At 40.3% G+C, this 14,541-nt stretch overlaps 1 protein-coding gene across 1 annotated transcript in view; it reads right to left on the bottom strand.

The window, feature by feature from the left end:
• Positions 1-564: 564 nt before the first annotated feature.
• Positions 565-14,541, bottom strand: part of itgb5 (integrin, beta 5) — a 74,027-nt gene continuing 60,050 nt past the window's right edge. The window contains exons 13-16 of the mRNA XM_084724436.1: positions 11,683-11,783; positions 6,224-6,343; positions 4,792-4,958; positions 565-1,219 (exon numbers count right to left, since the gene is read on the bottom strand). Coding sequence (XP_084580562.1) covers positions 1,124-1,219; positions 4,792-4,958; positions 6,224-6,343; positions 11,683-11,783 — 484 coding nt within the window. The 3' untranslated portion in view covers positions 565-1,123. The remainder of the gene's footprint in view (positions 1,220-4,791; positions 4,959-6,223; positions 6,344-11,682; positions 11,784-14,541) is intronic.

Raw genomic sequence — 14,541 nt, 5'->3', positions numbered from 1 at the left:
CCTTGTTTTAGATTTAATGTTGTGGCCAATCAGTGTAAATACATACTAGAGCTCAAAATGTATATTATTCTGCAGCTGAAAATAGTCGAATATATTCCCTGTTTCCTCCTATTTAAGTAATGTTTGCTAAAAAACATAGTGCCCTGTTGTTTTGGGAAATAAGCCTCTTAGAGAAATGAAACTTTATATTTTGGCATACTTTTAAAGATTTATTTCTTCAGTAGGAACAGGAGAGATTTGTGCCACAGACACGTTAGAGAAGTCTTAAAGGATTGAAAGAATACCACATTGTTGGTTTTGGTCTTTTCATGAGATTTGCTGACAGAAAGACAGGTACAGAGTAACATCAGGCTCATCTTTTAGGGGTCCAGAGGGGTTGAAGTTGGTACCCTGCCATTCAGATGAAGAGACGGAGTGCAATTGGAGCATACAATGTCACACATAGACAAACACACACAACACAAAAGAAAATTTAAATCTATCTGAGACTCGAATCTTAATATTCTCTGTGCAAAATGAAGGTAAGACATCTATTGCTTAGTAAATGTTAGTACCACAACATCATTGTAGCCACCTTTAGAAATATGTGCTTTTTAATAATCATGTACATTTGAAATTATCTGATGCCAAGTGACATTTAAATACTTCAGAGTCCTGCTGGGTGCATAGTTTATACTGAGAAAGGCATTTTTAGTTGTTTATAAAAATATGCAGATATAAGCCAATGTCCTGCCTGCTCTGTATAAAGAATGAATGTGTGGTTTTATGTGGTGGGAGTTATGGTTTTTCACGAGAGTTTACTGATCTTGTCTAACTGCAGACAAACTCACCACTAACTCTACTCTCTCTCTCTCTCTAAACAAAACCAAGGAGTTCATGCTTTGCTGCTCCTCCATCCGCCGCCGCTGCTGGAGAAAAAAAAGTCACATCACGCCTTTGTGGTAGGTTTGAATCTCTTCCGTAAAGATAAAAAAGGCCACAGGTTTCCCCCCTCAGACACAGTCTAGTTCATTTCACTTCTGTTATCAGTGGTGCAGAGGGATGAGTGTGTTCAGTCCGCCTCGGCCCTGTCCTCCAGGGATCTGTTTGTTGGACCGGTCCTGCCGCGCCCTGTGCTAAGGGATCAGTGGACCCCTCCGTTGTAAGACTTCCCGTACATGTTGAAATCTGTTTCCACAAAATGTGTAGAGACAGGCTGCTTGTACAGAGGGTTGGAGGCCTGTAGGTACAAACAGAGGTGAAGAAGATGAGCTAGTTGGTAGATGAGTGCTTATGAGTGAAACTAACAAAGTTCAGGGTTCTAAAACACTAGTCGATCATGTGTGAGTCACAGTTCTTTAATACCCAGTTTATCCTCATGAAGAACGTTAATATTATGAATATTGCAGCATCAATTATCCAGCAGGTCCTGTTTGTGTTTGCAAAGCCAAAATTCAAATGGTCAAAGAGCAGAAGTAATGTGGAGGAGAGAAGGGATTTTATTATTGGTCAGAGAGCTGACTAGTAAGAAGACAACAAACAGCCCTATTTCTACATGGATGTATTGTTCATCATGGAGCACTGTCAGGTTTTATTAATGTTGATGTTAATCTTTTTTATTCATTAGGATCCCTATTAGCTGTAGCCAAAACAACAGCTATGCATATGAGCATCTTGTAAGATGGCGGGTAATAAATAGTTTAATAATGCAGGCATTTCTCACTTTGTCCTGAGTCCAGGTTTGTCCCCTGCCAGTCCAGATTTTGGTAGCAAAAATGCTGCTAGTTCACCGGACACCAAAACCAATGAAATGACACATGCAATGGTAAGCTTCTGTGATTGGTTAAAACGGTGTTCCACTTCATGTGGCTTTTATCTGAGTTCATTGCTGTGCTGCATTGCTTGTGGTCTGGGACCACCCCTTTGAGGCAGACCAGAGTGTGGTTGTATGGTCCACACCAGAGTTCATGCCAAGCATTCACACCAACCCAAATGAACTGCACCAAGTGGAGTAAACACTCCAGGGCTCAGTTCAACTGGACTAAACAAGGTTGGTATGAACCCGCCCCTCACAGCAGCTACTTTGACGAGAAATAATAGAAACAGATTCAGGGTGCTGCTGTTGTGCAGCTGCACTAAATAGAATCACACCATAATTAGTATCATCGGTGAAAGTAACTGTATTTATTATACTATATTATACTATTTTATATAACTACGGCTGCCGTAAAAAGGTCTAATGTCTCCTTTCGAATTTGTCTTTGAGATAACAAAGTTGACATGGCAGCACTCGTAAACTTTTGGGGGTTATTGGCAGAAATGGAAAATAATATTCAGAAGTATGTTTTCATTAATGTATAATCACCTGAATATAAGAATCATTGCATTTTTGTTCCATTAGATTGAGCATTTTCTATCTTCAGAGGAAGTGGCTCCTCTTCCACGGAGACCGCCATGTTGCGCTGCCATGTTTCTACAGTAGCCCGGGACGGACACACCAAACACCGACTCAAGTTACGGCTTTTCTGTTTTTTTTTTTGTGGCCAACATAGGCTCTCCAACACACTTAGGAGGGGAGAGTGAGGTGTGTGTGCTCACAGCTAGATGTCACTAAATCCTGCACACTGGTCTTTGGAGCTGCAGTAGGTAGAAAGCCTAAAAACGGTTGATTTTTGAGTCTCATCTGAGTTAGGTTTAATTTCTGTGTCCTCAGTCCTTCCTACCAGACGAGCAGCACACACTTCATGCATGCAAGCAACAGTTTATGGAGGCAATTGTGCGCGAGCACAGACCCACAGACATCAACTGTGTATAATAAAACACCTGACAATACAAAACACAGAGGAGAGAAACTACATTTAAAAACAAAGATTCAGTGTGAAGATACTGAAGTACTGAACGTAAAGAGACTTTTGAAGACGTCTTTCTCCCTGCTCTCCTGCACACACACACAAGCTCAGTATCACAACACTCGCTTGTTGGAGGGAGACAAAAAGAGGAGGCTCACCACTGTTTGGCTTCAATCAGCACGACATGACCATAGCCTGCTTGGAGGCAAGTTGGGCTCGCTTTGTCCCCGCTCCAGAGTCAGTCCATGTTGGGTGCGGCTCGTTGTGATATAAGCGGTCATGAAAATGCAATTCACCGGCAACACGGGTTGACTTGGCAAGGCCAAAAATGCCAGTGCAAAACCATGATGTCTGAAACTGTGTCACTCCTCACCTGAGAAGTTGATTCTTTGATTACATCCCTCCTCTCTTACTCTCATGACATGACTTAAATACACTTGTCCTCTGGTCAGCAGTCAACATGGACAGACAATCTTACTGTAAACAGCACAGCTGGCTCCTCCATTGGTTTAATACCAAAAGTTTAAAACACAAACTGAGCTCTCATCTGGCCAGTCAGCACATCCGTAATTGTTTCATGAGTCGGTGCTGCAAAGAGAGGCAGGAGTAAAAATAAATCTGCTTTTTCATCTCCAGCTCCATGATTTCTTCATCGCTGCTGCAGAGGGTTGAAATACAGGAGTGGAGAACATACACTCTGAGCTCCCCTTCTGCCAGTAAAGGAGTCGGCACCAGAGTGACTCTGGTGTTTTTTTTCCCCCAGAAGCTCCACTCTGCCACTGACCCTCCCCTGCAGAGCTCCCCGGCTCTGAGCAGCTGTCTGTCGGCTCTGTGTCTCAGCTCCACCTGGTCCTCTCAGTCCTTGGCAAAGCTCCACGATACACATGAATGAATAAGACTGAAGGTGAAGTCAAAAGTTACCGAGTGAGCGGACAAACATTGCTCATTAGACTCATTTTCCCTTTCTTATAATCCTGTTTTATACTGACTTTTCCTGCAGTAGTTTCCATCACTGATCCAGGGTGTCACTGAAGGAACGTACTCTCGCAGCTGCACTAGTTGAACAACCAATAGGAGCCACCAGTATGCTGAAAACAGAGACGGGGGAGGTGCAGAAGTCTAGCTCTCTCCCATAACACCTGATATATAATATGCTGAAAGGTTTTTATGAAATTATTTCTCAATGATACCAAAACAGTATTGCCTACCCTAGCTTTAAAATGCAGTATCACACATCTATAAACACCAGAACATACCAAAAATATTGCACAATCCGTCTGGAGGACATATAGGCTCTTCCACCAGCACTTTTGTCCAAGCTGCAGCTAGCCATGCCCGAGATGGACCTACTCTCAAGTGGGGCCAAAGCAAACCTGACATTCCTCCAACAGAGCTGCGGTGACATCTTGCTGGCTGCAGCCAACCTGTGATTCTCCTCCTCCAACAAGAGAGTGTTGTGGCACTCAGCTCATGTGTGTGCAGGAAAGCAGAGACAAAGACATTTCTTTAAGTCTCTTTGCATTCAGCTCTCAGTTCTTTTGTAGCTTCTAACAAAATCTTTATGTTTTGAAATTTAGTTTCTCTCCTCTGTTCTCTCCTCCGTTTGTACGTTCAGGTATCATCATCTTTCATAAGTCATGTTTTTGAGAAAACTTGTTGCAGAACAGAAGCCAAAGTGTCAACGCTTACTGACTTTTATTTGAACTTTCAAAAATAATATGTTTGGTTTTAGTATTTTTAGGAGGACTTTAGTAGCTTAGGGACGTGATGTTAGAATTTCCTCTCTCACTGTTTATGTGTGAGAGGCACTGATTTATGTCTACTGTCAGCTCTGTGGTGTTTTTAATGCATTTGAATATTTTTATTTGACTTTATAATAAAAAACAAGTTTGGTGCTTGGTACTGTAGATACAGTAAAGTATAGCAACAGAAAAGTCTGACTGGTGTGGAGGATCATCCTTACCATCTCATATCGGGCTCGTGAACGTGCGCTCTGGAAGCGTGCAAACTCTCGCCGGTCATGAATTGTGATGACCAGCTTCCAGGCAGCGAGCAGTACCACTCCCACCAACAGGATGCTGCCGACCACTGCGAGCAGCACCATCAGAGCATCTGGTCCACTAGCACACTCTGACATGGGAAGAAGCAAGTATAGACTTGGTTAGACGTTTGTAGAGACACAACAACAAGAGCGAGCAACTCTGCCTGTCTACTATTCTCCTGAGCATGGCACTGGCATCGTCTGCTGGTGAAGTATGTCGGTACACGGTGCAGAGCACACAAGCACACGTGATTGAAACACAAACAGGAGGGCGGTTCATTCAAATGAGGCAACGCAAAGTGAGTTGTTGCTGCCTGTGCATGTGGACACAGTGGGATTACAAGCCCCCATGAATGATGAGCATAATGACTTTTACAACTCTTTTTATGTTTTTTCAGCATTTCATGTGTTCAAATGAATTATGGTGCAAACGAAATTTGACAATATGCAACAGTTTCCCACGTAAAATTGAGTTGCATTATGACATATTGCTGTCAATTATTTATTTCTATCATTATTGTATTAACTAAGTGTTTAAAAAACACAACTGTGTTCACATTCTGCATCATCCAGACACCAGCATGATTTCCTGGAGAAGCTGCTATTTTCTTATTAATTAATTATCTTATTATCTAGTGGGTTTTATTTTACATGATCTATTTTCATGTGAAGATATATTCTACTTTCATCTCATTTTTACTATTATTATAATGTGGGTTTATCTTCCTTCTTATATTTTTTATTATGTTCTTTATATGTCTTAATTATGTGAAGCACTTGGTGCATCTAAATTGTTAGTTAGCACTTAGTGATGTTCCCAGATCTAAACTCAACTTAACTCTCAAACTAACCTGGAGAAATTATCTAAAACTACAAAAATTAGACCCAAGTTAGAATAAACCAGAATTATCCAGAGTTCTTTCATGTACTGGGTGCTAATCTTAAAGTTCTTTACTCAGAACACTTAAGCAAGTTTGGACTGATTCATCAAATCCAACAACATTTTAGGTTCCAAGCCACACAAAAAAACCTGAATGTTTAAATACTTCACATTTTAACATGACTCTGTAGCTGGCATTGGGTAACCATTAAGGAGTGCAGATGTTTAGTTAGAAATTTGTGTGGAGTCACTTTTAGTCTGAGTCTGTTATGAAGTGACGGGCTCATGATTAGTCATAGTAAAGGTCAGCTCAAGAGGAATGTATAATCTTTAAAAGATGAGCTTGGAGATCCTTGTTGCAACATAAATACAATGTAGAACCTCTTCGTTTTGAGCAGGTGTCGAATTCTGACCTACAAATCAGTTTGGTTAAAAGGAGGGAACATGTTGTTTGCTGTTGTTTGGAACACTGACCTGGCTCTTTGAGAGCTGTGAGGATGGATAGTCCACTGGCGTGCTCAGAATATGTGAACTTCATGACACAATCGTTGTCTGTCTTATAGAGACAAAGCACGGCGTTGGGGTCGTCCATTTCTGAAAGGCAAAGCAGGAGACAAAGAAACACAAAGTCAGTAAAACAGGAAGTTTTGCTGCTGCTCTTATTCGCCTTATCATTGGAACCCTTGGCACAGAAAATCTGTCAGTCACAGAATGTAACTCTGATCATGGTGGGGAATTTATGCAATTTTATTTCAATGTATGCGGATAATATTTTACTGTATCTGGGTAACGTAAAAACTGATCTGCCACAGGTGGTGGAGATTTACACTATTTAGTGCCTTTTCAGGCTACAAAATCAATTTGAAAATACCTTTGCATGCATATTTATTCCTCTGTTGATAGAATTACCCTCACTGATTATAAGATGTTGTGTAACTCCATTTCCAAGGACTTAGATAGATGGCTCAATCAAAAATTGTCTTTATGTAGCCATATATCAATAATTAATATGAACATATTACTGGAAATAAATTCTATATCCTGTATTGTCCCACTGCCCACACCTCCTCGATGCTGGAACAGAATACAGGACGTTGTTTCTAAATTTACCTGGAAAGAAGAGCGTCCAAGGTTGAAAAGTAAAATTCTTTGTCAAAATAAACGACACGGAGGGTTTGGTTTACCCAATTTTGAGTTAAACCATATGTCTTTTATGCTTTACCCTCTTGAAACGTGGTTCTACCGGGATCAAAATACACCATGGCTCCTGATTGAATGCAACACAGCCTGTCTTTAGAGACAGGAACTTTCCCTCCTGGTCTAAAGGTAGTATACACGATCTTTCTCATAATATTAATAATGAAAGTTCAAGATCATTTGAAGACCTTAGAAAAAAAATATAGTTTACCATCAGCTTCCTTCTTCGTCTACCTACAACTGAGATTTATTAAAGCTAATGGAGTTCCATGGGAGAACAAACTTCCGATACATCCGATCCTCAATTATATAATTATTTAACCCAAAGGTGAGGCTTTGTATCTTATATGTGTAAGAAGTTCCAAGAATTTGCAAGAACATGTCCATCAGTGGGTGGGACCAATATCTGCAATGTTGACTTAAAGACTTGGCAGGAGTTGATAAATTGAAAAATAGTTTGGGAAAATGTGTCGCTGACTTCTTGAAAATATAATTATCAAATGATCAATTTGAAATTGGAACTAGTATTCCCAGTCTTGCTCGAACCTCCAGTATTGAAAATTTAAATAAAAACTTGATAAAAACATAATAAAAATGAATAAATTAATACATATTAAAATAAAAAAATTAAATAAATGTTTGACACTTGATGTTGCCTATTCATTGGTTGCCTGCACATCCCAGCGGAAGTTGCGGCTATTCAGTAGGTTAATGTTTTGGCGTCAAGCTGAATAGATCATCCCCAGAAACTAATTTAATTCCAACATGTGGCCACTATTATCACAGTGCAGCGGACCTTGAGACGGGTCACCCAGCCAGACCAGCCACACTGTGATCACACATGAGAGCCGTGTAAGAGCTAAACTAACCCAGCTTAGACCTGAGAGCCAGAGAGGGATGCACTGTCACTGGCCCACTTTGATTCTGCATCAGCCCACATCCTCCTCCTAAAACCCCCACAGAAAATGACATTTTACAAGTTTGTTTGGGGGTAAAGTTACTGCAGCTAGTAAGATAGTGTTAGTTTGGCACATGACGCCACCAGCACAAGATGACAGCAACCATATCCAGGATACTTTGGCTTTATTTTTGTACAGTGAGAGGAAGTTGAGAAGTGGCATCCATCTTTATTTATGTCAGTGGTTGGTACCAAATAATGCCTTGTGTCTTTTACTCTCATATGATACCAGTATCTTGACTCTAGCTTTAAAACCTGCTACAGCCTCTGAAAGATGGATAGATGTTACATACACAACCAAATGTATGATCCCTCCAGGTTCATGCCTGGTGTGGATAATAATAAAAAAAAAAAAAGACAAAAGCAGAAAAACAAGAACAGCGTCTCGAACAAAGTTATTATGATCGTTAGTATTATTATTCAAGGTCTGGCTTCAAATTCCAGGCCAAAAATAAAGGGGGAAGATGTGGTAAAATTCAAGAAAAATATCATCCTGAGGGAGAAGCAGAAAACACAATCACCACATAGCCTGAATTTCTCTGCTGTGAAATCACAGCAGATTGGTTGAGACACTAATATTCCTGGTGTCCTTCTTTTCAGTCAATTCGGTCAGTTCATCATCCCAGAAAGACTCAAAAGCTCGGAAGGGAGGGTGAGGTCATGCTACCCTGGTCCACCCCCTCCCTAAGCACACCCCGACTCCATTAACCCCCTCCTCCTCTATTTCATGCACAAAGTATCTGGAATGTACATGTGGAGTCCATTAAGGCCAGTCAGATGGCTGAACTAGTGGGGAATGCTATGAAACATGTCGGATCGGGGCCAGGGCCACGCTGGGCCAATATGGAATGGTCTTATAAATAGTCTCTAAAACTAAACACACCAGCGTCAGTCTCCTCTTTCTCTGTGCACCACCACACAGCACTGCAGTGCCATAATGGCCATAAATTTCCTAAACATTCCTAAACATCTCTTGCCTGTCTCCCTCCAGGCTGAGGGACATAAAAAAAGCAATACAGATAGAAGCACTTACAAGAACACACTGGGACTCAGTCTGTCAGGTAGACCTCAAAATGTAGCTTCCTGCTTTTCAAAATGACACGATAGAGGCAATGCTTTGGGGCACGTACGTGTTTGTTTAGTGGATTCTTGTGAAGGATTTTATCCTGGAATGGATTAAAGTCTAAGAACCAAATGAAGGGGTGTAGTTGGAGGTAGTGATGGTGTCTGTGGAGCTGTGAGAGGCCCAGACTGACACCTGCCAGATAATAACATGAAAGCTCAGGCAGGACAAGCCTGACCAGTGCTCACTGGTGTGCTTTTACCAATTATAGAGGTGTGTGAGGTCTGAAACAAGAGCCCCATACAACCACAGAAAGCTGTGTGTTATCAAGACCAGAAGTCTAAGGCCATGCTGGTGGCTCTGTGAGGTTGGACTTTGATAGAACCCTTATTTGGACTGAAAATGTTGATTCTATTTTTTTAACTGTCCATCATAAGTCTGATGATGTTATAGAAGCACAATACCAGATGGGCCAAGTACTCTTTCAACAGAAAGGCAATATTTTCTAGGGATGCATGATTTTGCTGATATCTGATGTCCTGATACTTTGCAGCTCATTAGCTGATTGCAGATGCTGATACATACACATATTAATGTCCACCTAATTGCAGAGAACATCAAGTCTCTCCTGTAATGAATTAACACATTTTTATGCCCTCTTTGCAGCTGCCTGTTTCTCTTTGTTCAAATTTGTTTGAATGATCGGGATAACAACTCTTTGGTTTAGAGTCAGCAGTTTCATCCCCAACTTAGCCACTTAGGCCACATATTGAAGTGTCCTCGGGCAAGATACTAAACTCTGGTTTGCTCCCCAGCCACTCGGGATGCACAAGCCAGTGCCTTCCAAATTGTCATCCCCACACCCAGAAAAATGGGGAAGATTGGATCAGGAGGGACATTTGGCTTAAAAAGCCTCTGGTGAATCAAATATGTGGATTCATTACAAACTGGGCGGAACCTGGCCTGCCAACAAGCAGATGAACTGCTGTGACGACCCCTGAAGGAAGCATCCAAAAGGAAAGAAGATCGGAAAGATGGCTCCTAAGATGAGATATCCATTTCAGACAGTTCAAAAAGCCTCCACACCGCAGATATATAAGATACATAAACGCAGCTCCCCAAAAGTGAAACAAAAACATCTTGATCGCCCCCTGGTGGCTGGCTGCCCACCACCTCCATATTCAAAAATCAAAGTACACATCAAATCAATTTTTCCCAATGATGGTTTCTGCTTGCCGTTTGGTTTTAATTAATTATCTGATGCTATAAAAGGGGGTTGACATCATGTCCGCTGAGCTCTGCTCACCACTGAGTTTGTGTGTTGTATGGGCAGGAACTCTGTACCATGGCTCCTACCCCAGTCACTACTGCACACACTCTGACTCCAAATGCTCTCACCAGCTCAAGATGTCAGCGCTCGTGTCAGAGATATTTTAGTTGCGTCTGAAATCATTTACCACTCCCTACTCTGTGTCCAGTATTTCTATGTTGAGGATTATATAGCCAGCCAATATATAAAGTAGGAAAAACACTTTTGGACACTGCACCTTTAATTATGTCACTACTGTTCTTTTTCTTTCAGCACAATGACTGATGGTATATAGTGTTTGATTACTGGCTGGTTGTACACTACTTTTCACAACAATTATCACTGTACATTCAGACAGCACTACAAAAGGGAGAACTCACTATGTAGTGGTCCAGTGTTTCCCAAACTTTTCCACCTTTGTAACCAGTAAGTCTTATCAGTACATTCTGGGAAGAGCTCATGTGTGCATAAATGAACGTTCCTGACCTGTTTTACTGCCATTTTTGCATCGCCTTTTATTATCTTGATGTTTTATTAAAAACATATGGACATGTTAGAACTTAAGAAATGAGAAATAAATTCATTTAGGCTGAGTTAACAGGCCATGTCATTGTTTTTATTTCCTCACAGAACACAGGACATGTTAGCCTGATTCATAATTAAAAAAGGCTTTCCTTTCCTGCTTAACTGGACGACGTTCTTGTACTTTCACAGATTGCTCATAGAATTTGAAGCTTTCTGTGATTCTGCTTTAGACACAGTATATTACATCTAATGTCGTGAGTGACTCCAGTGCAACTGCATGTGTAGTTTTTCACATACATATGAGATCAATTTGAGTTTCAGTGTCTTGCTCAAGGATATTTCAATGCATAGACAGAAGGACCACTGAGATCTGATAACCAGCCTTTTAAAACCTAACTTTTACAGTAACATTTTCATCCTTATGTAGCATTAATTCAAAATAACCAGAATAATTAATTCCAACTATCAGCAACAAGCCTCTTCTAAAATGTTGTGCTTTATTTACATCACTTTGTAACACATTTAGTATTTTTAAGTCAACTCCATCCTGTTAATATTCCATTTTCAGTATGTAAATATTCAAAACATGGCTATTCTTAAGCACGGTGTTAGGCTGTTCTGAGTGTTTGTATGTACTTTGTCAAATCAGAAGTGTTAATGTGTCACATTAAAAATCACTGGATGATTCATTGTACTCTGGCACGGCCTGATAATAACTCCATGAAAAGTCTAATAAAAAGTGACAGTGGAAGAGGTACAGGACGTGAAAAGTGAAACTGTTGCAGATGCTACAGATGTGAATACTTTTCTCTGCCAACCAGCTGCTCTGAGTACGTGCATGCAGTATGTGTATGTATGCGTGTGTACTTGTGTATACTCACTGAGTGTCTCCACAGTGATGATTTCATCCTTGCACAGGCGCTGGCAGGTCTGGTTGTCTGCAAGTCGTCCTGAGTTGAAAAGTCGGCACTCGATACACTCCCTGAAACAGAGAAGTACAACTCATACTCAAATCCTCAAACAGAGTTTCCATTATCTGTATTCATGAACTAGGAAGCATCCAGAGAGCACAAACCTACACAAGGCCTGCAAAACCTCCTAAATTTCTAATTTTAATGCTGTTTGTTGTTTTCACTCTGGGTATGCCGGCTGTCAAATATGTCCCACAAAAGTGTACACAGCTGAACAGTGGATGAACTATGCAGCACACACAACAAACAAACAAACAAACAAACAAACAAACAAACAAACAAACAATGGATTTCAGTGTGCATCCCTTAGCAATGCCAGAACTTTGACTTTAAGCAACATTTTACAGATGCATCATGCTTGTTAAAAATTCATTCTTTGTACAGGTATTTCTATTATTTTGTCCACCTCATTTAAGTCAATGAGGGTAGGCTAAAATGACAGAAACATTTCTCTGTATAAAATAAAAACAGCTCAATAGCACTTTAAACAACGGCCTCCAAGATTAAAATAGAACATTTTAACCTTTATGAGGGGAGGACTGTTGTATGTGACAGCATTAGTTTTGGCCTGGTGTACCTAACACACTGGCAACTGAGTGTATGTAATCCTACAGAACAACCAGAAACCAACAAAAAGCTGAGATACATTCTATTTCTCCTTAGTTCATATTTAAACTGCTTCCTATAGGCTACACATGGACACGGCCAGGAAAGAAAAATTCTTAGACCGCTTTAATATTGAATGTGACTTGACAACAGCACATGCACATTAAATATTAAAGGACTGGGGGCGTAAAAACCTGTTAAGACATAGAGTTCCTGAATGTACACAAAAACGATCACTGTCTTTGTGCTGGGTAACTGCATCAAATTTGATTTAAATCTGTCTTTTTGATATCCTTAGTTCAAACTAAGCCTAGTTATAATGTAAATTATTACAAAGTTGTACTTTATGCATTACTAAAATAAAAGTGGATACACCGTGGATTTTAAACCTTCAGAAAGATTTTAGGAGGTCTTGATTTCACTGTAATTTTGGGAGGTTGAGTGCTTTTGATTTGTTTTGTGTTGTACAGAGAGGAGTTTCTGTCATTTAGCCGACCCTCACTGGGATGATGAATTTTAAACGCTGCTTTAAAGGGATATTTCACCCAAAAATGAAAATTCAGTCATTATCTACTCACCTTCATACCACTTGAAAGACATTTTAAGTTTTTTTTTTTTTTTTCCTGTTGTTTTTTTCCATTCGAAAACTGGTCACCATTCACTTCCATTGTTTGGGAAATTCTGCAACACTGTTTTCCTGTTTTTCCTTAAATTCTTGGGTGAACTATCTCTTTAAGGTACAACACAACTAAGTGACATTTAGTGCAAATCATAAAATGTCACAGAATTATATTCACTAATTGCAAAACAGCAGTTTTTTCACACAGGATCATTTATTGTCTTTAACTGCAGTCAGTTTGCAACACAGTAATAACACAGTAATAACACAGTAACGCAGTAGAGACCTAGCTTACTACGATGTGCTACAATGCTAAGTGGCTCCTACCAGCCAGAAAGCTAATGAGCACAGTAACTATGATGACTTATAACTCTTATCTTAGTTGGGTTACGCCCCAGGTAATCATAGTGCAACCAATTCTAGTGGCAGACTGGTGGTTAAGGTTTAACTTTACACACTGACTTTGGAGAGAATTTACACACAGCTGATGTAATCCAGTGCTGCTAATTAAACATGCCAACGCAAAACATAAACACCACAGTGAAGGTCAACAAACAAACACAAATTTGTTTCTCCTAAGAAATGCAGAAGCGTGCACTCATCTGTGGCTGCTGTTCAGCTTCATTTCATCTTTTAACTTCAGTCCGCTGACTGGTCATAACAGTGGAGCACACACAGCTGACTGCAGCACTGCTGACCTGTCTCTAAACCTGTGTCTGGTCAAGCATGAAAGGTTGTTCCACAAAGATTACCGCTGCCTTAGAAAACAGGAGCCATGTGTATGTAAGGAGGCCTGTTGAGAGGACACAGCAGTTATTCTGTCCTCACAGAAGACTGTTCTCTTTACTAGGTGTCTCAAAGAGTCCGAGGTGCCACGCTGAGTGCTGCAAGTTCAAACAGTGGGGCAACAGTTTCATTTCTTAGGGTCACAAATGGCATGAAAGTTATCTGGACAAAAGTCTTATGACTTCTTCATCAAAGCTTAGATAAGTCCCTCAGTGAGTGAGTTATGTGGCGGTCTGGACTCGATGTGTTTGATGGTTTGACCTTTTCTCTAGTTGGCTGACTGTGTCTCATCACTGAAGCAGATTCCTGAGGCCAAATTGTTGCACCGTGTTTCAGTTTTACACCGTCTTTCTACTGAATTAAACCCACCCACTTCCTCCATCAAATGATTCAGGCATCACAGAAATTCCCGAACCCTAACCCCATTACTGGTATAAATTGCTCATTACAGTGTGACAGAAATGGGGTCTTAAAGGGACAATGCCACCAAAAAACAAAAAGACATTTTTTTTACATTTAAAAAATATTTACATAAAAATATTTATATATCTCTTTCCAAAAATCACGACACAGTTACTTGATATAATCCACCACTTTCCTTATAGTCAAAAGAAAGTCTTTCCGGTAGATTCTTAAGTAGTTCCTGTTGATTCTACAGCAGAAAGAAAGTAGTTTCTACATGAAACTGCTCACAACAAGCTGTGTGGAATATCTTTAGTACCCAGGACATGACTTTTGGGAAGAGACACTGATTTGTT

The sequence above is a fragment of the Lutjanus erythropterus genome, chromosome 8 (assembly GCF_056507025.1).
Source record: "Lutjanus erythropterus isolate fLutEry1 chromosome 8, fLutEry1.hap2, whole genome shotgun sequence".
NCBI lineage: Eukaryota > Metazoa > Chordata > Actinopteri > Lutjaniformes > Lutjanidae > Lutjanus > Lutjanus erythropterus.
The sequence above is the reverse complement of the archived record's forward strand: the minus strand, read 5'-3'. Positions and strand labels throughout refer to the sequence as shown.